Source organism: Triturus cristatus, chromosome 5_1 (assembly GCF_964204655.1).
Source record: "Triturus cristatus chromosome 5_1, aTriCri1.1, whole genome shotgun sequence".
Classification (NCBI taxonomy): Eukaryota; Metazoa; Chordata; class Amphibia; order Caudata; family Salamandridae; genus Triturus; species Triturus cristatus.
Window position 1 is genome coordinate 953,363,764 of NC_140587.1, and position 26,490 is coordinate 953,390,253.

The 26,490-nt window shown below is 44.6% G+C and overlaps 1 protein-coding gene across 1 annotated transcript in view; it reads left to right on the forward strand.

The window, feature by feature from the left end:
- The window catches only part of AFG3L2 (AFG3 like matrix AAA peptidase subunit 2), a 233,440-nt gene that overhangs the window by 88,161 nt on the left and 118,789 nt on the right, over positions 1-26,490 (forward strand). The window contains exon 9 of the mRNA XM_085606063.1: positions 24,252-24,389. Within this exon, the coding sequence (XP_085462189.1) occupies positions 24,252-24,389 (138 nt within the window). The remainder of the gene's footprint in view (positions 1-24,251; positions 24,390-26,490) is intronic.

A 26,490-nucleotide genomic window follows, 5' to 3' on the forward strand; every position in this document is an offset into this window, starting at 1 on the left:
GAGGCAGACTCCTGGGTCAGCACTAGGGTCCACAGGAAGGTATCTGGGGGGACCACCACAAAGGTAGATCTGGGCCTCACCAGAAGAAGGTGGGGGGTGCACAAAAAGAGCAAGGAGTTCTCTAAAGGGGCCAGGGTTCCCTTCCCCTTGTAGATAAGAGGAAATGGTTCCCTGAGAACAAGACTGCCAGGAAGGCACCATGAAGTACTATGAGTGCCAGCAGGAAGTGCACTACAAAAGGAATGCCAAGTGTCCTAAGCGGGCACAGCCCCCCACTGGTGTGCAGTCTCTGAGGCTGGCTAGTGTAGCGCTTAGGGAGGAGGTTGCCCCAGATAGTTTTGAGAGGAGTGTTGAATTGGCCCTAGTGACCCTGGGTGATGAAAAGATGGTACAGAGAATCCACATGCCTGGCAATACTAAAAGGTACAGTCAGTGTGTGTCTATTAATGGGCAGAGGATGGAGGCTCTGAGAGACTTAGGAGCCAGCATGACAACCATCATGTATCAACTGGTGTCTTCAGAGCTGGTAATCCCTAACACGTTCCACCAAGTTGTTGCTGCTGACAACTGTGAGAGCCACTACCCTGTGGCTCTGGTTCCCTTTGAGTAGGGGGGTTCTCCGATCTGCTGAAGGTAGCTTCGAGTCCATCCAAGCCTGTGGATTGTCTGCTGGGGAACGACCTGGAACACACCATCTGGAAGGAGGGTGAGCTCAGGTCACACTCTGAGATGATGGGGTTGTCTGAGTGGGTGTGCCTGACCACACTGTCCATGGCAGCTTATGAGGATTGTCAAAAGGACCTGGAAGAATGGCCCAGGTACTTGCCAAAAATAGGAAGGGCATGGGCATGAGGCACGGGTTACCCACTCCTGAAATTCCCACGGTCCAGGAGGAGGCGGTACCTGAGGGGGACACCCCGGTATTTCCAGGGGTAGATGTGGCTGAACTGGGGAACCTGCCTGGGCTGACCAATTGGCCAGGGAAGAATTCTGCAAGGAGCAGAAAGAGTGCCCTACTTTTGAGGGCCTTCGGCAGCAGGCTGAGGCCCAGGCAGCTGGTGATGCCTCTGGGCAGCACCCGATCTACTGGGAGAATGATCTCCTGTATAGTGAGCCTATGGTTCCTGAGCCTGGTGCAACACCTATGTTGGTGGTACCCCAGCGCTTTAGGACCTTCCTACTGGGTCTGGCTTATGATGCGCCACTGGCAGTTAATTTGAGGCAAGACACAAGACCTTTGACAGGCTTGTCCCCCAATTTTATTGACCTCAAATGAGGAAGGCCTCAGATGCTTTCTGTATGTCCTTTGCTACCTAACAAGTAAGTGCCAAGTCGGGGGGGGGGGGGCGTGCAAGGCCCCTTGCAACCTTTCCCTGTCATTGGCACCCCTTTTGAGCGAGTTGCCATAAACATTGTGGGGCCTCTGGATCCCAAGGCAGCCATGGGCAACAGATTCATTCTGGTCTTGGTGGAACATGGCACCTGAAAGCTATCCCTCTGAGGACAGTGACTGCACCTGTTGTGGCCAGGGCATTGATGGGGATCTTTACCCGTGTGGATTTCCCCAAGGAGGTGGTATTTGACCGGGGTACCAACTTCATGTCCAACTACATGAAAGTGCTCACTTGCTACATGGCAGAACTCTTCTCTTGGCGTGTGAAGCTCCCTAGCCCATCCCAGGGGTGTGGCTACCACCCATGGAAAAAATTGGTTCGGCAGCAGCCTCTCTTCTGGATAATAGCTTTTGTGACTTTTGTGCAAAGGTTACATTAAATGTGCCCTGAGCAACCAGTCGGGTTTAATGCAATAATTATTTTGATACCTTGAATAGTTCGTAGTCTCATTCAGTAGTTGTCAGCGTGTAACTCTGTACTCGTCGATGGAGCTACTAGACTTTCCACAGTAAAAATGAGAATGCAGGGTTTTTACTGTCAGGACATGTGAAAACACAACTGCCTTAGGGATCACGTATATATTAAAACGGATGGTTTGGACTTTGGCATTACTTTAAATAGCAAAGTTCAGTTAGAAGTTTTGAAACTGCTCAAACAGTCTGCAATGGCAGGCTGGGAGAGCTGCTTTACTTTACTGGTGGCAAAATCAGTGCTGCAGCCCACGAGGGACACTTTCACTTACAGGTCCTGGGTTCCACTGGTACTATAGACTAGGGACTTATGTTAAGTTATGGCAATTGGGTATAAATCAACTAAAACATATACATTTTAAAGAGTCAGATCACTGGCACTGAAGCCTGTTTGACAGGACTCAGTGTAAATACAGAGTAAAAAAAAATAGCAACATCAGTCGAAAGTTACCAGAAAGTAGGGCCAAAAGTGAGGGTGAACCCTGCAAAAAGCCATTTCTTAACAACAATTATATAGACAAATATACTAGGATGGTGGGGAGTCAGACTACCTCCTATCTTTTCTGAGATACCCTGATTTGCTCCCAGTGGGCTCTATAACCTGCAAATTAAATGCCAGTGCTTACAATATCAATGACAGAGAGGCCTTAAGCTTAACTGACCAGGGGGTGCAGCCCACTCCATTACTCAAGGGTGGCTGTAGTACTCATAAAGAAACTGGAAGATTGGTGTCCGCTGATAGAGGCAGAAACATTTTTTAACCAAGAGAAAAGAGGGCCTACTGGAATCCCCTTATAAAATTCCCCAAGCCCATCACAAGTTCGGTCCTCTCATTGTCGTCACTAGGGGTATGGTGCGCACTGTGAGCAGCATGGTGGCTACATGTTGTCTGCCTAGGTGACTGTGTGTGAATGGAGTGTCCAAGGAAGGACTGTTGAGGTTTCTTGTTGGCAGAGTATGCACCCTGTACAAGCAGGAGCCACAATCCTAGTCAGTGTAAGTCGGATACATAACCTAAATTAACCTTTACTCAGCCTCTGGCAACTTGGCACAGAGCAGTCAGGCTTAGCCTAAGAGGCAATGTTTTAAGTATTTTTTCACACTTTAATTACAGTAACACAAGGATAACTCCACAAAAAGACTCCACACCAGTTTAGAACAATAGATATTTATGTATTTAATTGCCAAGCACTAAAAACGGTGCTTGGCAATTAATAGCTCTCAAAGGTTACTTGAGGTTCTTCTACCTGGGGGTAAATCCAAAGTTCAGGCCAACCGCGATGGAGGGCAGGCTGGCTACAGGGGCCACAAAGGGCCTGCTGAAAAAGTAGGCTGTATGGAGCAAGCGTCTGCATCAAGGACTTCCTGCGTCCGTGCCGATCCACGCAGTCGGGTCGATGTGTGAGAGTCGAGCCTCACAGTTGGTGTCAAAGGATCCGCAATGCATCGAAGTAAAGCCTTGCTGTCGCTGTCGAAGATTCAGCGCTGAGTTGAAGTCAAGCTTCGCAGTGAGGTCTTCGGATTGGCTCTGCGTCGTCAGCGAACCTTGCAGTCGGGATCCGCATCGTCGCCGAATCAGCACTGTATTGAAAACGAAAAGCACTGCGTCAGGTCCAATCAGTCCTAATGGGTCACTGCGTCACTTTTTGCAGAAAACAGCTTCAGAAACCACTTTTGAGGCCCAGGGCTGGAGGAGACACCTCAGAGAAGGGTAAGACTCAAAGATGACATCAGCACCAGAAGAGTTGTAAGAAGTCTTTTGTAACCCTGAGACTTCAAGGAACAGGCGGCAAGCCAACAAGCCCTTGGAGAAACTTGGGTTCAAGGATGTAGAGAGCAGGTTCGTTGACAAATGAATGAGAAAAATGAAATGTTCATAATTATTAGCATAACATTTATACTTTCATATGAAAACTTAATGTTTCAAAGATTGTTTGAGAAGATAGAGTGCACAGACGCATATAATTTGAAGAAATGTAAGTCAGTAGAAGCACCCTTAACCAGATGAATATACAGAACCAAGGAGCTATTTAAATGGGGTGCAGAAATGGTGTGATTTTAACATGAATGGCTTCACAGAACATTGTGTCGCTGTAAAACGAGATGAGTGTTATGCATTATATTGAGTTGACAGGGCATGATGTGTCTCTGACATACATGAAATGATGCCCAAATGCGCAACTCTTGATGTATCAAACGGGTTCCTGAATACAAGAAAGAAAGAAACCAAATGTGGGCTGCTAAGCTGAAAAGGTGGGTCTGAGAGCTGCACACTTCCTCGTGCATTGTAACCTTAGTGATGCATTTCACATTTCTTTTAAGAGCCGCAACTTACAATATTTTGAGGAGGTACTGAGACCGAGAAATGAGAAGGCAGCCATTTTGGCAGTCTCCAGTCAACACTGTCTCGCTGTTATTCTGTGTTGTGTCGAACTGTTTTTTAATTACATTTTCCCGCTACCTTTTGAGGTCATACTGTTTTGACAATTATTTTGTGGATTCATAAGCTAATTCTCTATATATTTGACCAACATTTATTCCAACTCTCTGCTTTTGTATTCGGGAAAAAATGGGCCTTTTTGCTCTTTTAAGTTTGAGAAAACTGCACCAAAAATGTGTAACCATTGCTAGGCTAATTATCAGAAACCTCTCTGATAACTCCTCTCAGCTTCTGGGTCAATATTCTGGATTCTTAACTTTTCTGGCTTTAATGTGCAGGTGCTACATTAATTTTCACAATACACCCACATCCTTTGACTTTGCAAATGCTTTTTCTTATTACTCCTTCAACGTGGACGTATAGTCCCACCTTTGGGAGGGGCTGTGAACCCATGACATTGACCTTTATGTTTTCCAACAATTATTGTTGTTTAGTTGATCTCAACTCTGAGGGAGTTGCTCATTGTGAGACACAGTACATAATGTGTACTTTACATCCAACCTAAAACTGGAAGTACCCAACATTAAGTAACACCCCTCACCTACTTCAACATCCTCAAGACGGTGAGACCAGCCCTGCGAAATACTATGCATCAGGGGATAGTCTAATGATTTTTAGTGTGGTGGTCAGCATCACTGCACTAAAACATATAGTCATGCATTATTAGTGCCTTGACACCGCCTCTGGCAAACTACAGGCACAAGCCGGCCAGGAGAGAGGGACTGCGACAGACTAGAGAACTCAGGAGCTGCCTTAAATTAGCAGTGTGTTGAGTTCTGCTGTGCTGCTGTGGCGAGACCCGCACTCTGCTTACTGGCAGTTTAATTCACAGACTGTCACTACATGATCAAGCAGCCTGCAACTGCAGTCTGCTCAGCTGTTCATTACATTGAATCATTCAGACCTGCCGCCGCTGCCTCAGAGGCCGTACCATCATTTCATGTGGCCTCTCTGTCACAACATGATCATCCTATTCGATGTTTGTCAGTGTCATTACCCTGGCAGGGCCGGGCCTTACAGGAATCTGGGGGAGGGGGGTCACCTGGTTGTTTTTCAGCTACTGGTAGGTCGCTGCCCTTTTTTCTGTGGCAGGCAATAGTGATCATGGGCAAAACTTTGTTTTGTGGTGCCCACTGCCAGTGAGTGGGTCTGGCACCTCTCTCAGGTTCAAGCAGCACATCACATCCCTCGTGGCAGGCAGGGCACCACTCTGTACAGTGTACCCAGCTGCCTACCATGCTAGACTGAGATGGTCCAGTCAGCGCAGGCCGGATATTTTTGTTAGGGTCAACCCTGCGAAAGCATGGGGTAGCACATTTGTCTCGCATGCGAGACACTGTTAACAAAAAAGGGCTTGGAGCCCGCTCATTGCTTGACATTTGTTGGCTTGTGTGACACACTTTATTTTTAAAATTTTTTTACAGCCTCATAATTTGTCAAGGCAGGCCTAACCTCATTTCCGTTCTCGTTTCTGGAACAGGGACCAAGCACTGGTTGATTAAATTTAAACAGTGCCCGCCCACTGCCCACGCGATTGAGGTCCTATTTTGTTCTGTTTAACTTTTAGTGCCCTGCAAACAGAAGGTGTGTGACTGACAAACACGTGCCTAGCAGGACAAACAAAATTGCAAAGATTTATTTTCTATAGTTAATTTTCTTTTATTTGACCAAACCTTCTTTTCTCACTTGGCACTCATGTTTTCTTTTGTTTTTGCTCAGGGGCACTGTTCTTAAAAGATAAAGACTATTTTATTGCAAAGCGACATTGTTTCTTTCTTATGTGTAATTTCTGAAATTATGCTTTGACACATAACCGTGCAGTACACCCCAATCCACCACACTCCAGTCAGGCCACTCCAATCCAGTCTACCCCACCTCACTCTACTCCGCCCCACTAAATCCAATCCAATCCACCCCACTCCATTCCAAATCCACCCCACTCCATTCCAAATCATTCACCCCAATCCAGTCCACTCCAAACCACCACACTCCAGTCCTCCCAACCTGCCCCACTCTAGTCTGCCCCACTCTCATTCCTCCCACTCCTATCCAAAACAGTCTGCCCCACTCCAATCCAAAACAATCTGCCCCACTCCAATCCAAAACAGTCTGCCCCACTCCATTCCAAAACAATCTGCCCACTCCAATGTGCCCCACTTCAATCCATAATACTCTTCCGCACTCCAATTCATTCCACTCCAATTTTTCCCACTTCAGTCCAAAACAATCTGTCCCAGTCCAATCCAAAATAAACTGCCCCTCTCCAGTCCGCCCCACTCCTATCCACTTTACTCCCATCAACCTCACTCCGATCCACACACTCCATACCAGTACACCCCACTCCAGTACAATCCACCCCACACCTATCCAATCCACAGGGCTCTTTAGAATGTATGGTCTTTTAAATATGCTAATCACATTATTGACATGCATATGTTTTCTAATTGTTGCACAGTTATTGCATATTAGAGCACGATAGTTTCAATAAATATTATAAGCTTCCCTCATGTCTGTTTTTCATTTATTGTGGACATGTATGAGTGAGAGAACGAAAGGTCATGACCTGCTACAGTCATCCCTGAGAGGGTCTAGAGTGTTGTGTTTTGGGGTGCCAAATCACTTGTCTTTTTGTAAAGGTTAGGAGGGCAAGTGAGGCACTATTAGTCCGATTTGGGTCCATAGGTACTGATGTGGAATGGTGACTCAGTCCCAACATACTGATGTTTTATGGTCCTAGACATAGTTCTGTTTCTGAGCAGAATCTCTGCAACAATCCAACCCCAAGCCAGTCTCAATTTACCCCACTGCCCTCCATTCCACTCAAATACCCTACTTTAATCCCCCACTCCGATCCATCCCACTCCGTCCACCCCACTCCAGTCCACCCAATTCCACTGCAATCCACTCCACCTCACTCTATTCCAGTCCACCTCACTCTATTCCAGTCCACCTCACTCTACTTCAATCCACCCCACTCTACCCAAGTCCACCCCCCTCCACTCCAATCCACTCCACCCCAGTTCAGTCCATCCCACTCAGTCCAATCCATCCAACCACACTCCACTCCAGTCCCTGCACTGTTGGAGAATTATAGTGAGGTCATCCGTGGAGAAAGAGGTTGTTGGGGGTGCCAAAAAAGATTGCTGCATCTGGCGCCACCAGCGCCAATGCAGAACTTGAGAGAGAGTCAGTGATGTCAGTCACAGTGCTGTTCAAGATTGATAACTTTTTTTTTTAAATTGAGTTAATACCATAAAAGAATGGAGTTTAACATAGAAAAAGAAAAAAAGGATTATAAATAAATAGATATACTGTAGAACTTGATACTAAGATAATTCTGAGAAGGGATAGCTTCATATGTACTAAAGTGCAAATGCTAAAGTGCAATAAATCCAACACATACAATTCATTCTGTAGATATATTGCAGTTAAAAAGAAAATTGTTTCATATCAACTAAAGTGCGAGTGCTAAGGTGCAATAGAACCATCAGATGTATTAGCCCTAAGAATCCATTTCTATTAAATCCAAATTCAGTTGTTCTCCAATTCTGGAGAACCAGTGAGCGTGCCACCAAAAAGGAGATTGATAGAAACATTTCCGCCCCTCTTGTTAAAACCTGGTTTAAGTTCTGTTTTAATAAACCAAACAGAACGAGCTCCGGCTCAGGTTGTATAATGCTTCCGAGGGCACGGCTAAGCTCGGCACACATTTTCACCCAAATCTGGCTCAACCTTGAGCATGTATAAGAAACATGAAGCCAGCCACCCTCCACAACCTGTTGGCATCGAAAGCACTCATTTTCAACCTCAGGATATATTTTATGGAGAGCATATGGGGTGTAATAGGCCGTCCACCGTGACAGGAACGCCATTCTCATAAAGTTTGCGGCTCTCAATGACTTGCTGCCATGTTGAGAAACAGTCTGCCACTCTCTAATTGAAAAATTGCAGAGCAGTTCGTGTTTTATTTTTTACAAAAAATTAGTGATGGCTAGGGGCTCCCCTTGATTTCGAAAAACTCGATACCAATTCCCTATACCTCGTAGTTTAGTTCTAAACACAGCAGCAAGGACCGAAGGGGTAGCTATATTTCCTAGTGGTATATATTGATTTATCAATGATCTAATCTGGAGGAAGCTAAAGAAGAGTAGCCTGCTCTGAATACCACATCCGGCCTGAACTTCCTCCCAATTAAAACATCTACCTCGTATTATCAAGTGGCTTAGCTCTTTAAAACCTTTTGATTCTCAAAGTTTGACATGACTATTACGAATGTAAAGGCCCAGACTTCTGGCCTCAGTCAAGCCCAGATATTCGAACCCCGTAGATTGGGCCTTTTGAGAATAACATATCTGAAGTCTATTAGAAAGAGCTTGAAACGTCTTATATCTTACTTTTTTTTGAAGTTGTGATGTTTTTAAGAAGACCGGAAGGTGAGTTCCGGCTCCATAAACCATCTTACTAAGAAAAATGCCTTCCATAGAGCCCCTATTATCAAGCAGACGGACTACTATGTCCATAAATGCTGCTTCATAGTAGGTGCGAATATGGGGAAGTGCCAGCCCGCCCCAACTAGTATCAAGTTGAAGTATTGATAGTTTTAACCTTGGCGCCTTTTTTTTCTTCCAAATAAACTGATAAAATAATTTTTCCAGTTCTCTAAAATAAACTGCATTGACTTTAATCGGTATATTGGAAAAAAGAAAAATTAGTAAGGGTAGTACGGACATCTTTATTAGCGCAATACGGCCTATCAAGGTGAGGGGAAGAAGAGTCCACTTTCCCAAAAGATCTTTAATTTTGCTCAGTGTTGCTTCATAGTTTAATCTAAATAAATCCGCATAATTGTTTGAAACATAGATTCCCTGATAACGAATCGGGTCAGAAGAATATGCTTGTTGTTTTAAATTATCTGGGAGGAAATTGCAACAAGCATTTAACGCCAGTACTTCGTTTTTTTTATGTTTAATTTTATATCCTCCAATCGCCTCGGAATCGGCGAACTCCCTCATAATCCTATTGATATTTTGTTTGTTAGGTTCAAGATAAAGTATAACATCATCTGCGAATAATTTTATTTTTGACATCCCCTCTATTGGAGTTTTAATATCTATATTATCCCGATTCCTAACAGCTATGGGTTCTATAAAGAAAGTAAATAAAACCGGCAACAAACGGCACCCCTGCCGGGTCCCACGCCTAATATCAATTGTACCTGCCGTTTTAGAGTTTATCCTAATCTGAGCCTGAGTTCCTTGATAGATATTCTGGACCATAATAATTATTTGTGCTGCAAACCCAAACCTTTCAAGTCCATAAAATAACGCACCCCAGTTCAAAAGGTCAAATGCCTTCTCGGCATCAACCATCATTATTATTGCGGGAGTTTGATGGGTATTAAAATAGTCAATTGCTTGTATTAAATAACAGGTGTTTGATGACATTGACAGACCTGCTATAAAGCCTGATTGATCTTTATGTATTGCATATTGTGCCAAAGAGATGAATCGGCTAGCCCATATTTTCATCAGTAGTTTATAGTCACTATTTAAGAGACTGATTGGCCTGTAAGAGCCGACCTCCCTGGGACTTTTACCCTTCTTTACAAAGCTGACTATTGTGGATTCTTTAAAGGCCGCTAGAACATCAGCTCCCGTTTTAACATGATTGAATAGCTCCAGCAGGAATGGAGCTAGCTCTTCCGAGAAAGCCTTATAGAATTCAATCGGAAGCCCGTCATTCCCGCAGGGCCTTACCTCCGGGCATTGAGGCCAAAGCCCTAGAGATTTCTTCTGCTGAAATATCATCTATAAGAGCCTCTTTCTGACCTGTAGAACGCTGAGGGAGAGTTAAATCATCAAAGTAGCGCTGAATAGCTTGTTTAGATATCTGGTAGTTAGTTGAATAAAGACCTTTATAATGATCTACAAAGATTTTCGAGATTCTATCTTTTTCAGAAACTATTATCTGTGACCCAGGTATTAACACTTCATCGATTACCGCCGCTTCTTGCTTGACTCTAGTTGACCATGCCAATAGCTTTCCTACCATCTGGCTTTTTTCGTAAACCACCTGCTGGTATGCTCTTGAGCTACTTATTTCTTCCACATTAAAAAACTTACTCAATTCCTGTTTAGCCTTAGTTAGCTCCAGCGCGGTGTTGCCTCCGAGAGAAACCACTCGTTTTTGCCAAGGCTATATCAACGGCATTCTGGAGTTCTTTTACGCTCTCTGACTCGTTCCGCCATAGAAGCAATCATGTGTCCTTGAACTGAGGCTTTAAAGGCCCCCCCAAACTGAGAAAGGCCTCGCAGTGCCCCTATTAATCTTAAAAAACTCCCCAATCCATTCTCGCGTGCTCATTATCCATTGTTGGTTGGTTAAGAGCAGTCTATCCATCTGCCACCTGGATTTTTCTCTACCCCCCCCCCCCCCCACCCCAATGCAAGATTAATTTTGAATTTTACTAAAGAGTGGTCTCAGAAAGAGTTAGCCATGATCTCAATATTCAAGCAGCTCAGGGAACATAACATCAGAAAGAAATCAATCCGTGAAGCGGACGTAAATTGACTAGCGTAGTAGGTAAACTGTTTAGTCACACCATGGGTCCTTCGCCAAAGGATCTACCAATTGATAATCCTGTTGCATGATATCAATCAACCTTTTGGTCGCAGGCTTCATCTGCTTCCTAGCTTTATTTGAGGTATCTAGTTTTAAATCTTGTATGAAATTGAAATCCCCCCCTAAAATAATTGGGCCCTCCGCTGTTCTTGCTTTATCATTTATGTTTTTAAGAGCCCCAACATCGTCTATAACAAGTGCATAATAATTCATAAGATTCAGCATATTGCCCCCCACCTTTACAACAATCCATATCCATCTTCCATATGGATCTCTTTGAATTTGAATGATGTCCCAGTCTATCCCTCGACCAAAATAAATAGCCACCCCCCTTATTGCCGCCTGGGCTGAGGCTAAATAGGCTTTCGAGAAACCCTTGGGAATAAACAATTTAGGCTGATTAGTTTTAAGATGAGTTTCCTGTAAAAACAAGATTTGGGGGGGAAATTCCGCCCACCATCTCATCAGACCACCATACTTTCTCTTATTCAAGATGCCATTTACATTGATCGATAAAATGCGGATATTATTATTCACCACTATTACTTTAATTCGAAACGTCAGTGAACATACCCTTCGTTCTAGAATAATATTTTGAATACTGTGAGAAGTTGGCCTGGCATATGCTGGTCACTAGTTATAGTGGCCACCTTGCACCAGTCCAATTCGACTCTTATGGTAGATAGGTTTAAGACAACCTTTTAAAGAAAGCTATCCTAGTGATAGCTGTGGAGAGCAGCCTTCAGGCTAAGTCTCAGAGGAATGTAAAGCAGCGTGTTTTACCTTATAATCTCTTGAATTACCAAATGAAAGGACACCTCACAGATATATATATCAAATATATATGTATTTATTATTAGACACACTCTACTAATCTCTTTATGAGATTAGAAGTCAGGAACATATGCAAATATCAATGTTTCACAATAAGTTAAGCACAAATATGGCTGGGGCCCTAGGGGCGTACCAGACCATATACTAAAAAAGAGGTTTAGGAATGTCGACTTGCAAGGGGACAAGACCTAGGGCCTGTAGAATCGCTGGGGCCTCACTAATCCACCCAAGGCAGGTAAGTAAAGGACCCACGGGAGACGCGTGCAGTGTGAGAACACAGCCGTGGGTTCCCTATTGATTTCAATGGAGCAAATCGCGGTTGGAATTTTAAAGTTTTATGGTACTTCTAGAGAGTCTACAAGCAAGCCACTTACAAGGTAAGTAGTTCGAGGGACAACACCCACAGGAGCACCGGAGTGCACGAGTTACCTCACCCAGGGAAGCCGGGTGCGTAGGTGTCTTTTGGTGCCGGGTCGCGTCGTCGTTTTCACTGGAAGCCGAAGAAGTTTTGCTGCTTGTGAAGACTGGAGAAGTGTCCGGTGGAATCCAAGACTAGATTCAGGATGAAGAAGACCTGAAAGCAGGAGGGACAGTGTTCACAGTCACTTGCCAGTGACCCGGGGCCAGGAAGATGGATGCCCACGGAAGTCGGGTTATTTCAGATGATCAAGGGTGTTTTGACTCTTCAGCCTCGAGGTCCAGGAGGCATCGATGGAGACCAGGAGCTGGATTCGGAGTGTCCCACGAAGTCTGCAGCTAACTGAGGTGTCGGCAACCGGATTGGAGCCAACAAGCCTTGGCAACAGCAAGTCTTGTGGAAAGTGAAGAAAGTCAGCGGTGCAGACCAGCAAGGTCTGAGGGACTCACCCAGCGAGGGTAAGTCAGGGCAGGCCTGTAGCAACCAGGGGAGCCCTTTGGTTCGATGAGAAAGTCTTCAGGGGACCCACAAGCCAACCGGCAAGGGATCGCGAAGACACCTCATGAGGATTCGCTTCACAGGAGCCCATCGTCACTCGGGACGATGTAGGCCTCTGATTTTCGAGGCAAATCCTGCTGGAGGCTTGGACCACACGTGGTCCAATTGCAAGTTCGTAAAACGTCGTGAAGGGGTTGCACTCGACAATAGTGCACGGTACCCGGGTATTGCTGTTCCTCGTCACTCGTGGGGTCCACTCGCCTCAGGTTTGCTGGGGACTCACAATGGCCGTCGAGAAGTCAGTTTGCGACCGTTGATTTAAGTTTTTGGTGCCTGCCAAGCAGGGGAGTCCCTCCTTGACTCCAAGGGAGATTCTTTAGTCTTCCAAAGGTAGTGGAACGTCGAAGGGCCAGGATTCTTCTTGTAGAGCGTCATCCAGGGATATCTGATTTGCAATGGCAAGGTTTCCCTATCTTATACTAAAGAAAAGGGAAGGACTAGCTCTATGACCGCTCCTAGGGGAGGGTCAGGGGAGTGGGTGGTTACACCCACTTCCCTTTGTCCAGTTTCGTGCCAGAGCAGGGGCAGGTAGCCCCTGAACCGGTTTGAGCTGGCATATGCACAGAGGAGCCTACTGCTCCCCCAGTGCAGGATTCAAAGCACTCTAGGAGTGCACCCACCCAGCCCCAATACACTAAATCCTGTCTGGAAGGTGGTTACACCTCCCTGTGACAGGATGCCTATTGTTGGGCCTCCTCCACTGCGAGTTTCAGTCAGCAGCAGGAGGGCAGCCCAGTGTCTGTGCTGGTGGCATCCATTTTGTGATGCCAAGTCTCTTTCAGATTTCCACCGTGTTTCCACAGTAGGCACATGTAGTCCCCTCTAGGAGGGTGGGATCATACTCCCACACCAGTTACTGGTGCGGGGTATGATTCCAAGTTGTTTGACACCAAACACAACATGTTTTGATGCAGTCATTCCCAAGGTAGCAGTAACCGGGAAGTTATAATGCACTTAAGAGTATATGGTTTAACCGCATCCACAAACAGCCACAGAGAATAGACTCTGCCAGCTGCAGAGTGGCCCTGCTCATGCAGAGGCACCCCCTCACATTGTAAACCAAGCACCCTGCCCTCAGGATTGATAGGGCCTGCCTTAGGGGTGACTGATAGGTTTATATGTGTGTGTAAGGTGAGATATAGGAACCTATACCTCAGTGAGGAGTGCTAACACTACCTCACCCAGGCTGCAATAGCAGGCCTGTGGTGTCAGATTTAGTCTGCTTCCCAGGGGTGGCATAACACATGCTTCAGCCCCTGGTAGGCCTGTGAAGTACCTATGCCCTTGGTACCTAAGGTACCATATACTAGGGGCTCATAAGGTACCACAGAATCCAATCACTAGTGCATCTAATATGCACTCCAAGTTGTTTAGAGAGAACAGAGACTGGGGCCCTGATTAGCAGGGACCCAGCCAGACTATAGCCAGAAACCAGCGTTCACATCAGAAAAAAAGTGGGGGCAACATAAGTGCAGATCCTACTCTCCTACAAATACAACCCAGTTTCTTTGATCCAAACCGTCAGTAAATAATTCTGCTCATTTTCTTTTTCTGAACCAAAACTCAAAGTTTCGACTGTTGGGCAATGGCCGCTTGGGCTCCCTGTGCTTTAAACAAATAGAGGAGCTTGACAAACTCTTTCCTGCAACGTGCCGCCGCTGCACTCGTATCTGAGAATATACGGCAGCAAGGAACCTCTCGGGATGAGAATTGCTTCTTCTGAATTGCCCTTGTTAGAATATGCTCCTTGAGAAGAGAGTCTGAGCAATTCACTAGAATAGTTCTAGGTAGTTTAGAATTGGGAAAAGGCTGTGCTGGAACTCTGTGGGCACGAGTGACCGTAAGATCCCGTGAAAATTCGGGAAGAACTGTCTCTTTTATAAATGACTCAACCCATTGCACTGGTTGAGACCCTTCACACCCTCTGGAACCCCAACCAGCCGTAGATTAGTCCGCCGTGAATGATTCTCTAATTCTTCAAGTTTCACTTCCAGCAAGTTCTTTTGTTTGTAGTCCGTTAAGACCTGCTGCTGCATAGAGGTCATCTGGTCCTCTAACTGTGAGATTCTAGATTCAGCCTCCTGCAGTCTAGATGGTAGGACCCCCACCACTTCTTCAATTTTGGATAGACAGGCATGCGGGGCAGCAATTTCTGTTGCTTGTGTGGTCGTCATTTCCCTGATCTCATCAAGAATAAGATTAAGCATGCCTTTTATATTGCACTGGAAAGTTGGGCCAGCCCCGCTTGCAGACTCCATAGTGATCACCGTGGTTGCTTCAGCCCCTTCCGATGATAATGGAACTAGGGGTGGAGAGTTCGTAAATGGTTGAAAAAGCAAAGGAGGTTCTAAGATAGTCATTTCAGATTCAGAGCAGGATTGTGGTTGAGGCTGAGGCTGAGACTGGGGCTGAGTGATCTCTGTATTGTTAGTGCTGTGGCTATCCTGCTAAGAGGCTTGCTTAGAAGCCTGCTGCGGCAGAGGGGGTAAAAACTGAGATTGAGATGCCTTAGGATTTTGAAACAAGGGGTATTCCTTGGCTTTACCCAGAGGTGTACTGGGGAGATTTTGCTGGATGTTCACCTGATTATCCACTGGGGGATCGCTATCCTGGCTTCCTGCCATCATAGCTGGGCCTGTTGATTCATTGCCCGCTTCGGTCGCCTCTGGAGTTGAATTAGTTGTTTTCTGACATGCAGAATTTGGCCTTGCTTGACTGCTACCTCCTTGGCCCTCCTCTCCCGGGACCAAGACTTCATCCTCAGAGCATAAGGGACTTACTGTAGGAGAAGAGCCACGATGGGCTTTCTGTACACGCTCACGTTCCGCCTTTGCAGTTAACTTAATCTGCGTAGTGCGAGTTTTAGATTTAAGGGGCATATTTGTGTCCGGTTCGATTGGCTGAGTCGGTGAGCTGAGGTTCTTAGTGTGCATTCCTATTAGGCTGGGCATATTTATTATTTATATTATTTGTATATATTTATCCCCCTTCTTCCTTAGTTTTAGCTTTGAGGAGCCAAAAAGTCAACAGTCAAAAGATTACCAAGTCACTGCGGGCACCCCCCTATCTTAAACTTCACACCTTATTCTCGCCTTGTTTTTTGTTTTTGATTTATTCAGACCCTTTTCTTCCTTTTCTCCCTCCAAGCAGAACCGGAGTCAGATAGGAGTCATATAGCCGGCTTCTCAGTCCTACTTTTAAACGCCTCCAAGCATTAGCCTCAGTACTTCCTGCTGGCATTGCAGCAGCCGAGCAAGAAAGAAAAGAAAAAGAAAAAAAAAATCTCTGAGCAAGTCGAAGCAGCTCACACGCCTCCCCCTTGCCGTCCTTGATTAAGTGGTCAAAGGGAAGCCCGGGGAAGCCCGGTGAATCCACAGCTTCATACCAATGTGGTAGTACTGTATAGATAGAGGAAAGGGGTTGAATTTCTAACTTAAGTTGTGATAAAAGGAGTTTATGTAGCCAAGTTACAATGGGCTGGTAATTGTACACTGACTGTTCAGAGACCCCAATGAATGTCCTAATTTGTCCCTGGTACTACAAGCCGCTCAGCTGCAGTGGTCCGAAGAGGTGTGAAAGAAATCATGTAGGATGTGAAGAGGTTGTGCTAGTCAGTGGAAGCTTTTTCACTTTTAGAGAGGGGTGCTTGAGTAATACACACACGGTAGAAAGCTGAAGAAGAGTGGGGTATTGGTGTTGGCACCTGTTGAGGGGCGTTCCAATGAGGTTTCAGAATGCTTCTCAATCACTGTAGATCCGGTCTGTTACTGTGTAGCCAGAGAAGAAACGAACTGAATCCTGGTTGGCTCAAAAGAAATAGTGACTTGTGTATATAGTGCTATGAGGTCCCACCCTACGACTGAAAGCACTGTTTCTTGTTGTTCAAATGGGTGTCATTTCTGACATTTATCTGTTTCCATGGTCCTCATTGATTGCTTTTGCTCGCAAGAAAGTGTCACTTTAAGTGTCACACATTTGGTCATTGAATGTTACTCATAAGTACACTGAAACCAATAAAATGTCACATATATGCAATCTGAAAACTGGCAGCTATAAGAGACCATTTGGAAATGAGCTCTCTTGAATCAGTCTTTAGCTTCAACCATTTTGCCGTATACTGTCTTACTAAAAACATCTCCTTTTAATTTTAAACCCAAAATGAGAATATTGCTCGCGGCAGGGGAATAACATGCTCCTCACTCATGCAAGGGAGAAAGGTCCGCTGCTTCTTAATGCCCATAGCCCTGCTCTCTTCTGGTGCATCGTCTGTGATCTCAGCGATGGCTCAGATATCCTGAGGAATATTGCTGCTTTAAAGAGACCCCTTTGGGTCTTGGATAGTTAAGTTGAGGGATTCACCGCTATATATGTATTTGATGAATATGACTGATACTGCTTTATTGCTGTCTTTACTCTAATGTAAAAAGCATTCTTCCCTAGCTCAAGCACTTTGTGCTTTGTCTCGGTCTTCACCGCCAGAGGCCACAAGATGGCGTCAAACTGCAATAACAGCCCTTAGTGAGTTAGTGGCAATGGGAATGTCCAACTAAATATATTTCTATTACGCAAGAATGAAACGCTAGAATCGCTTAAATAAGTCGGGGATTCTGCGTCTCTAATTCATAATTACGATCGCATGTGTACATCTTAGTAAGCATTGGATTTCTCAAAATGTGTGTGTTCGCGTTGAGAAAAGACGTGACAGAGTGTTTTTTTTTTTAAATCTAAACTCCATGCTGTCAGTTTGGCAATTTGTATCTGTGGGGTGCTGGGATTAAGGAATTCTTAAAGTGACAGTGCTTTTTTTTTGTTTTGTGTTTTTTATCTTGAAAGATTACCTGCCCAATGGAACAATGCCATTCAATTTCTCCCATTTCATAGAGAGCGATAAAAGATTTTCTGAGCAGCAAAAATAGGTATATGCTTGCATTCCTTTCGAATTATGTAATATATCTGTGTGTGTGTGTGTGTGTGTGTGTGTGTGTGTGTGTGTGTGTATATATATATGTATGTGTGTGTATATGTATGTGTATGTATATATGTATTTGTAAATATATATATTCACCGAAAAAACCATAGGTTTCAGGCCTGACATAGTTAGGAATTAGCATTTGAAAAACCTTAGAAATTCACTGAAAAAACAATAGGGTTTAGGGGTGTTATAGTTAGCTGGACATTTCACTCGAACAAAACCATTGAAATGTTTCCGATATAGTTAGTTGTACTAACTACATCTCGCGTGCCCGCAATCCACTGCTGATGATGTCAAATATTACATCATTCATGACATGGTCAGTGACATCACTGATGACCTCATCCAGTGAATGTGGTTTGGTTTGTTATTTAAATATGTATTATATATATATCTAGCAATTTGCACTTAAGAATGAGTGGATATATAAATATAAATATCTGGATGGAGGATTTAGTAGCAGTGTGATTGACTGTTTACTTGACTAATTTATAGTGTCTCACTAAATATATTGGATAGTGACTAAACTGTGTGAATATCTGTATCACTTTGTCAGTTGTTGTGTAAACTGCTGCACCAGTTGGTTACTAGCTACGTGAAAGTCTATATTATTTATTGATTAGTTAGCTGAATATTTGTATGAGAGTGAATGTGTGTGTGGTTCGGTGGGGGGTGTGTGACTGCCCAAAGATGTGTGAATAGTTGATTCAGTAGGTATATGAAGTTAAAACTACATGTTATAACAGTTGTTTGGGTGAGTGAATATCTTTATGGGTGTGGCGATGAGCCAATATATGTCTCAATGGTACATGTCCAACAAACTAGGAAAATAAAAGCCAGTGTATGTGTCAGTTGTTGTATATAAATAAGTATACATAAGACTCAGTGATTGTATGAGTGACTGTATGGATAACTGTATACTTGTAATAGTGTTTTATAACACACTAAGTATGAGTTATTATCTATATGAATAGATGAAGTGGTGTTTTTATAAGTGTATAGCTAAGTAAACGTAAGTATGATCCATTGTTTGCATAAGTGAGTAGGATGACTTCATAAGTGATTAGGATGTGTGCTGGTGTGTAATGTCGATATAGGTGTATAAGTATATTTGATAGTGTTCTATTGATCATTGACAGCATGTATGAGTGAATCTATAGGTAAGTGATTAGATGTGTGTATAGATCCAGGAATCACTGAGTGGGTGTTTAGAAACTTGTATTGGTGTGTCAATGGTTTTAAATCTGGCACTCTCTATTTTACAGTGAGTGATGAAAGGTTATACTAGTGTTTGGTGAGGTGTATCTGATTGTCACATGGGTGATGTCATCAGTGATGTCATCAGTGATGTCATTTGAGATGTCATCAGTGATGTCACTGACCATGTCATGAATGATGTAATATGTGACATCATCAGCAGTGGATTGCGGGCGCGCGAGATGTAGTTAGTACAACTAACTATATCGGAGGAATTTCAATGGTTTTGTTCGAGTGAAATGTCCAGCTAACTAGAACACCCCTAAAACCTATTGTTTTTTCAGTGAATTTCTAAGGTTTTTTAAATGCTAATTCCTAACTATATCAGGCCTGAAACCTATGTTTTTTTCAGTGAATTTCAAAGGTTTTTTTAAATGCTAATTCCTAACTATATTAGGCCTGAAACCTATGGTTTTTTCAGTGAATTTCAAAGGTTTTGTAAATGACAATTTTTAATGTATTAATTGTTATACTGATTTTTTTGATACTGATTTACTACATTGTTTAAACTATTTATTTTTAGATATTTTTTTTTTAATTTACATTATACATTACAATACAAAATATACTTTCTCAGAATGAATTACTTTAGTTTAAATACCTTGCAAATAGGCAATAGACTTTTAAGTACAGTAGTTACAGTTGTTGCAATGGGCACAATGGGCAACACAATTTCAAACACAAAGCAACATTGAGCTCAATGTGAATTTCTAGTTAAATGCAATTAGTTACTTTATGGATTACTTTTCTAACCACAGGACTGGATGCTAGATTCAGTCCTTGGACATCTCCTGTAAACAGTTGAGTAAAAGCGTTTTGGTTACAGTAGTGATTTTTAAGGATTATTATTGTATTTTAAAAGTTGACACAGAAAATTGTTCACATAGAATCACCAATGTTATCCTAGGGCAGAAAATTCACTTAGCAGGTAAGTAGTGTTATCGTTACTTTTTCTTACTCAGTGGTGGATCCTGGATCCAGCACAGGTGAATCTCCTGTAAACAGTTGAAAGAATGTGTTTAAGTCATACCGACGATTTATTAGGAATATTTTTAGTTTGTGAAAATAGACACTTAGAAACCTTTCTACTTAAAAGCACACAATGGATTCCTATGGAAGGAAATACAAGTTACTGTTAAGTATGCTTAGAATTACTTTTCAGGGTCAGTGCTGCTCTAAATGATGCAGCCCTGGGTTCTCTCCTGATAACCGGTGAGTAAATTGGAATTCGTAGTTCGGCTGATTTTAGAGGAATATTTGTACGTTTCAAAATTGGACACTTAGAAACTTTTCTGCTGAAAACCACACAATGGATTCCTATGGAAGGAAATACAAGTTACTGGTAAGTACGCTTAGAATTACTTTTCAGGGTCAGTGCTGGTCTAAAAGATGCAGCCCCGTGTTCTCTCCTGATAACAGGTGAGTAAATCGGAATTCGTAGTTTGGCTGATTTTAGAGGAATATTTGTACAATGGTAAAGGAAGGGGGCGGGGCCTGAGGTGACGTGTGCAAACGCCCTGTGGCTCGTTTTAAGTTGGGGAATTAATTCCTCTTCAATCTAGCAGTCCCCTGGGGGCCAACTAGCCCGCCAGGTACCTCCTGTATGCGTCAGGGAGCTGCGTTGCAGAGCGGTGTTCAGAGGCCACGCCCCTTTTTACAACACTCTGCAACGCAGCTCCGTGGTGCTTCTTGGAGATACCAGGTGGGCTAGTTGGCCCCTAGGGGACCTGGATTGAAGAGGAATTAATTCCCCAACTTAAAACGCGCCACAGGGCGTGTTTGCACACATATAACCTCAGGCCCCGCCCCCTACCTTCACCACTGTGCAAACGCAGCCATCCCCGCAGCTCCGGGGACCGCCACCCCCCAGGGCTTTTATTTTAAATAGGTGGGGGGCCTCCAAGGGCCCCGCTGCCCCGGGGACCGCTACCCCGGGGCTTTATTTACATATTTGCGGGGGGCTCAGGGCCCCCCCGCAGCCCCGGGGACCGCCACCCCCCGGGGGCTTGTTTTAAAACAAATAAAACTACCTGTACCCCACACGTCCCGGGGACCGCCACCCCCCAGGGCTTTGCAAATGGTGGGAGCCCACCAGGTACCTCCAGTAAGCGCCACAGAGCTGCATTGCAGAGTGGTGTCAAAAGGGGCATGGCCTCTGAACACCTCTCTGCAACGCAGCTCCCTGGCGCATACTGGAGGTACCTGGTGGGCAAGTTGGCCCCCAGGGACTCTCAGGATTTAAGAGGAATTAATTCCCCAACTTAAAACGCGCCACAGGGTGTGTTTGCACACATGTCACCTCAGGCCCCCCCCCCCCCTTCCTTCACCATTGTGCAAACGCGCCCCCTGGTGAGTTGTAAGTTGGGGAAATAATTCCCCTTCAATACTGAGGGTCCCAGAGGGCCAGCTAGCCCACCAGGTACCTCCAGTATGCGCCAGGGAGCTGCGTTGCAGAGAGGTGTTCAGAGGCCACGCCCCTTTTTACACCTCTCTGCAACGCAGCTCTGTGGCGCTTACTGGAGGTACCTACTGGGCTAGTTGGACCCTCAGGATTCAAGGGGACTTAATCCCCCAGCTTTAAACGGCTACAGGGCATGTTTACACAGTGGGGAAGGAAGGGGAAGGGGCCTGAGGTGACGTGTGCAAACAAGCCCTGTGGCGTGTTTAAAGTTGAGGAAATAATTCCCCTTCAATCCTGAGGACCCCTGGGGGCCAACTAGACCACCAGGTGCTTCCAGTAAGTGCCACTGCGCTGCGTTGCAAAGAGGTGGTCCAGACCGTGGCCCTTTTTATACATCTCTGCCACGCAGCCCTGTGGCACTTACTGAAGATACCTGGTAGGCTAGTTGGACCCAAGGGACACTCAGGATTCAAAGGGAATTTATCCCCCAAATTAAAATGGCCACAGGGCATGTTTGCACACGTCACCTCAGGCGCCTCCCTTCGTTCACCAGTGTGCAAATGCGCCCCGTGGCGCGTTTTAGGAGGTAGTTTTAATTCCCCTGCCCAATTATGTACTATGGTCTTACAGAGGAGGTCATGCTAATCACAGGGGTACCCCACCGCATAGTGTTCCCTAGTGTATGTAGGTGTTTTCACTGTATTCTAAGTGTCTTTTAGCATTGCACTGGCTCTAGGCCTGGTTAGTCAGTTACCACCAGTAACCGTCTGAAAATGTTGTGGGCACAGGATGATTTTGCAACAAGGCCTCTTTCTGCTCCTCTGTTGGTTCTTTCTGCACATGTCTAGCTTCTTCCTGCAATTTTCTTTGTCTTTGTGGACTTCTGTTGCCTCTTTCTGCATTTCTTTTGCTTCTTTCTGTGCGTTTTTTCTTCTTTCTTCACATGTCCTACCTCTGTAGGCATAGTTAGAAACTAGCATTTAAAAAATCTTTGAAATTCACTGAAAAAACCATAGGTTTCAGGCACTTTATAGTTAGAAATTAGCATTTAAAAAACCTTTGAAATTCTCTGAAAAAAACCATAGGTTTCAGAGACTTTATAGTTAGGAATTAGCATTTAAAAAACCTTTGAAATTCACTGAAAAAAACATAGGTTTTAGAGAAATTTATAGTTAGCTGAACATTTCACTCGTACAAAACCATTGAAATTCACCCGTTATAGTTAGTTCAGCTAACTATAACTCGCGCCCCCGCAATGCACTGCTGATGACGTCACATATTACATCACTCATGACATCATCTACGTGATAATCTGATGCACCTTCTCACACTTTAATATAACCTTTGATACACCCACTGTAAAATACAGACTACCATTTTCGAAACCATTGACAAACCAACACCAGTTACTACATATGCACTCACTGATTCCTAGGTCTACACACATCCACTCACTCACCCGTACAGTCACTCATACTTACGGTCACTCAGTACAGGACTATCATATGCACTCATACACCTATATAGACACTCACACACACCACCACTCATCCATAGAGGTACTCACACACCTAGTCAGCCATGCAACTAATTAATGACACTCCTATTTACAGACCTATACAGTTATACACACACTAGCTCAATTACTCATAAAAATACTACCACATTCTTATGCTCTTATACAATCACTGATACAAGCACACACTCATCCATACAGCCACTCACACAATCATACACTCTCACTTATAGCCATGTATATACTCCAACACACATATATACTGCCTTTCACATATGTAGTTAGTCACACATGTACCACTGAGATATACATTCACTCACTAACACACCCATGCACACACTCACCACTCATACAGTCCATCACAGATACACTCTTGAAACCATGCACCCAATGAATCACCCATTCACACATCTTTGCACAGTCACACACACCCCACCCACACAAACACTCAGGCACCCATACAAATACTCAGACAACCAATCAATAACTCATATAGACACTTATGTTGTTATTCACAAACCCATGCAGTCACATACACGCCAACAGACAGACGGATATAGATATTCACACAGTTTAGTCACTAACCCATGCATTCAGTAACATATGTTTAACCACTCTCTTATAGAGTGAGTCACGCACCTAGTAAAACATCCATTCAAACACTTATACACCCACTCCTTCTTCAATATGCCTTTCCCTATATATATTAAACATATTTAAACTTTACAGAAACACACAGTCACTGGATGATGTCATCAGTGATGTCATTTGAGATGTCATCAGTAATGTCATTGACCATGTCATCAGTGATGTAATATGTGACGTCATCAGCAGTGCATTGCGGGGGCGCGAGTTATAGTTAGCTGAACTAACTATAACGGGGGAATTACAATGGTTTTGTAAGAGTGAAATGTTCAGCTAACTATGACTTTCTCTAAAACGTATGTTTTTTTCAGTGAATATATATAAATGTGTGTATATATACATAGCTAAAAGCCCACTGTTGCCTATCGGCATTGAAGTTTGTGCTTTATTTGCAGAGGTTTTTCCTATCATTTTAAAAGTGCTCCAGGATTCCACAAGGGGGCGGCTCTCTTCAACGTTTATGAATTTAATTAAAATGTCAGTAATAAGAAGATTGAAAGTTATTTATCTGTAGGACCAATTTGTCTAAGTGTATGTACCTGAACCTCTGAGTAGACGTACGACCCGGGAGATACTGTTCCGAAGGTCACTTAATCGGTGTCTGGTTTGGTTTCCAATAGATCTTATTGTATTTGAGAATGAGCTGGATGCCTTTACCATTTGCAGTGGAATTGATCATTATAAGTGTATTTTGTTTCTAATGCTCATGTCTGCTCTTCTTTCAGGGGGCCATTTTAACTGGTCCTCCAGGCACAGGAAAAACCTTGCTGGCCAAGGCCACAGCAGGGGAAGCAGACGTGCCATTTATCACAGTGAATGGGTCTGAGTTCTTGGAGATGTTTGTCGGTGTGGGCCCAGCCAGAGTAAGTCTTCCTACAGATTTGTGGCCGCAGCGCACCTTGGAGGAGAGGGGGGGTCTTTTTAATGTTGTTTATACTGCAGCAAGAAGTTATGCATTTTGTATTCCTGTATCTCTACACCTTTTTCCCCCAGCTATGGTTTATACACTGCACATAGAACTTTGTCACCTACTAATTTCTTCACAGTTATAGTTTAGTGCAGCATGTAGCCACTTGTGCATTTTCAATTTGTGCTGTTCACCGTCTGTGTGTTCCTTGATTGTTAATCTGAAGTTGTGTAAAATACTGTATAACCCTTAACTTCTTAATGCTGTTGTTTTTAGAGTTAATGTCAATATTTTCCAGTGTGTTTTATGATTTTTGTTCTGCGTTTATTTTATTTTGTGAAACATTGTGTCTGCTTTTCGTTTTTTATGGCGTTTACACCACCAATCATCAAGCACAAATTTCTCAGCTATTATTCAAGGACACAGCAATAATTCTACTCTAAGTAGCTATGACTTTGGATGTGGAAAGCCACCATGGTGATACTGTGTAATGTTGCATTTTCCCAGGCCTTTTATGGTTCTGATAGCAGAATGTTTTTCCCTGGTTCCACCATGTGTGAAGCAAACACAAGGAGATGAGGGACGGAGTGGAGACACTTTTTCAGACACCTCAGTCACAGATCTGGATTGAAGCCATCATCTTTTTTTCAGCTCACTTCGGCACCCCACTTCTAACTCAGCCATATGCAAGTCAGTCTTGAGCCTGTTCCTCATGGGAATAGTCCAGCCTGAAATGTCAAACCAGGTCCTCCCTGGACCGGAAACAATCATCCTGGGACCGGTTTCGGAGTAACACCCCTCATCAGCCAGGCTAGCTTGAATCCAGTGGCAAAGTGGGCAAGGGACCCATGTCTGGTCATACCCTGCCAACTTAGGTCGAACAAAGCAAACACAAGGAGACAATGGACGGAGCGCTGAAACTTTTCCGACACTCACTCGAAGTCACAGATTTTGGTTGAATCCATCATCGTTCACCATGTGTGTACCAGCATAATCAGTGCTGATTTTGCTGCCCTGTTAAGATCCAGTACAAGTCATGTGTCCTACCAGATCCAGTTTATTTTGGAGTTTTACATGGCACCAGCATGGTGCTTCAACCCCGAATAGGACACTAGAGGAAATTGCTTTTTACGTCTCGTCTGACGTAGACTGCGCAGACATGCGCAGTCTCGCTGGCGAGATTTAATTAATGAGTTACGATAGATTTCTCTAGTGGGCTTTAAGCCCGCCCCTCTTTTCCATTGGCTGGCGTCACCGTTTATGCTGAAGGGTGGCCATTCATTGAAAAAGAGCGTCTAGTGACGTATACTTTTCTCTTTTAGAGCCGTCCAAAAGCTTTTCTTATCTTTATGGGGCCATGTGTTTCAAACATATGGCCCCATAAAGACAAGAAAGCTTTGCGAAGGACGAAAGTGAAAGCCGACTGTGCCTTAGCAGCTCAGCCAGGCGAGACTCCACCCCTCTGCCAAGCTATTCCCGCACACGCATTCACGGCTCCTGCTGTGCTCTCCGAGGGAGCCTTGGTGTGCTGCACGTTTGGGTGAGTTTTGTGCTGTTTCGCTGTCCACTTGTGTGAGACCGGCCTCACGGCGTATGCCCTCCCGATCATCCAGCCAACCTACAACCACCCCAAGACACGGCATCTCCGACTCCGGCCGCCCCAGCCACACAGACCCGAGGGCCGGCCAGAGCCCCCAACAGACTCGACACCCTACCACGCATGTCCGACCGAGGGAGCAGGAACCCCCGAGCCAGACCAAGAGGCGCCAGCCCAGTCACACCTCGGATCGCCTTCCCCCGGGAGGACTCGATCGGCCACCAGGCCCCTGGGGAGCAGGCGCCTCGCCTGCCGAGCGTCTGGGGGCCCTCCCAGACCCACCTGAAAAGACCAAAGAAACGAGCGGCAGGAAATCCTGCCGAACCCCCTCAGTCACCAAAGGCCCCTCTCTGCGAGGACTCCGGACTTCAAAGGGCAGGGGGAGTATAATAAGGGGTGCCGGAGGGACGAATGGCAGAGAAGACCTGGAACCATCGAAGCCTGCTGACGCTGTCGCGGC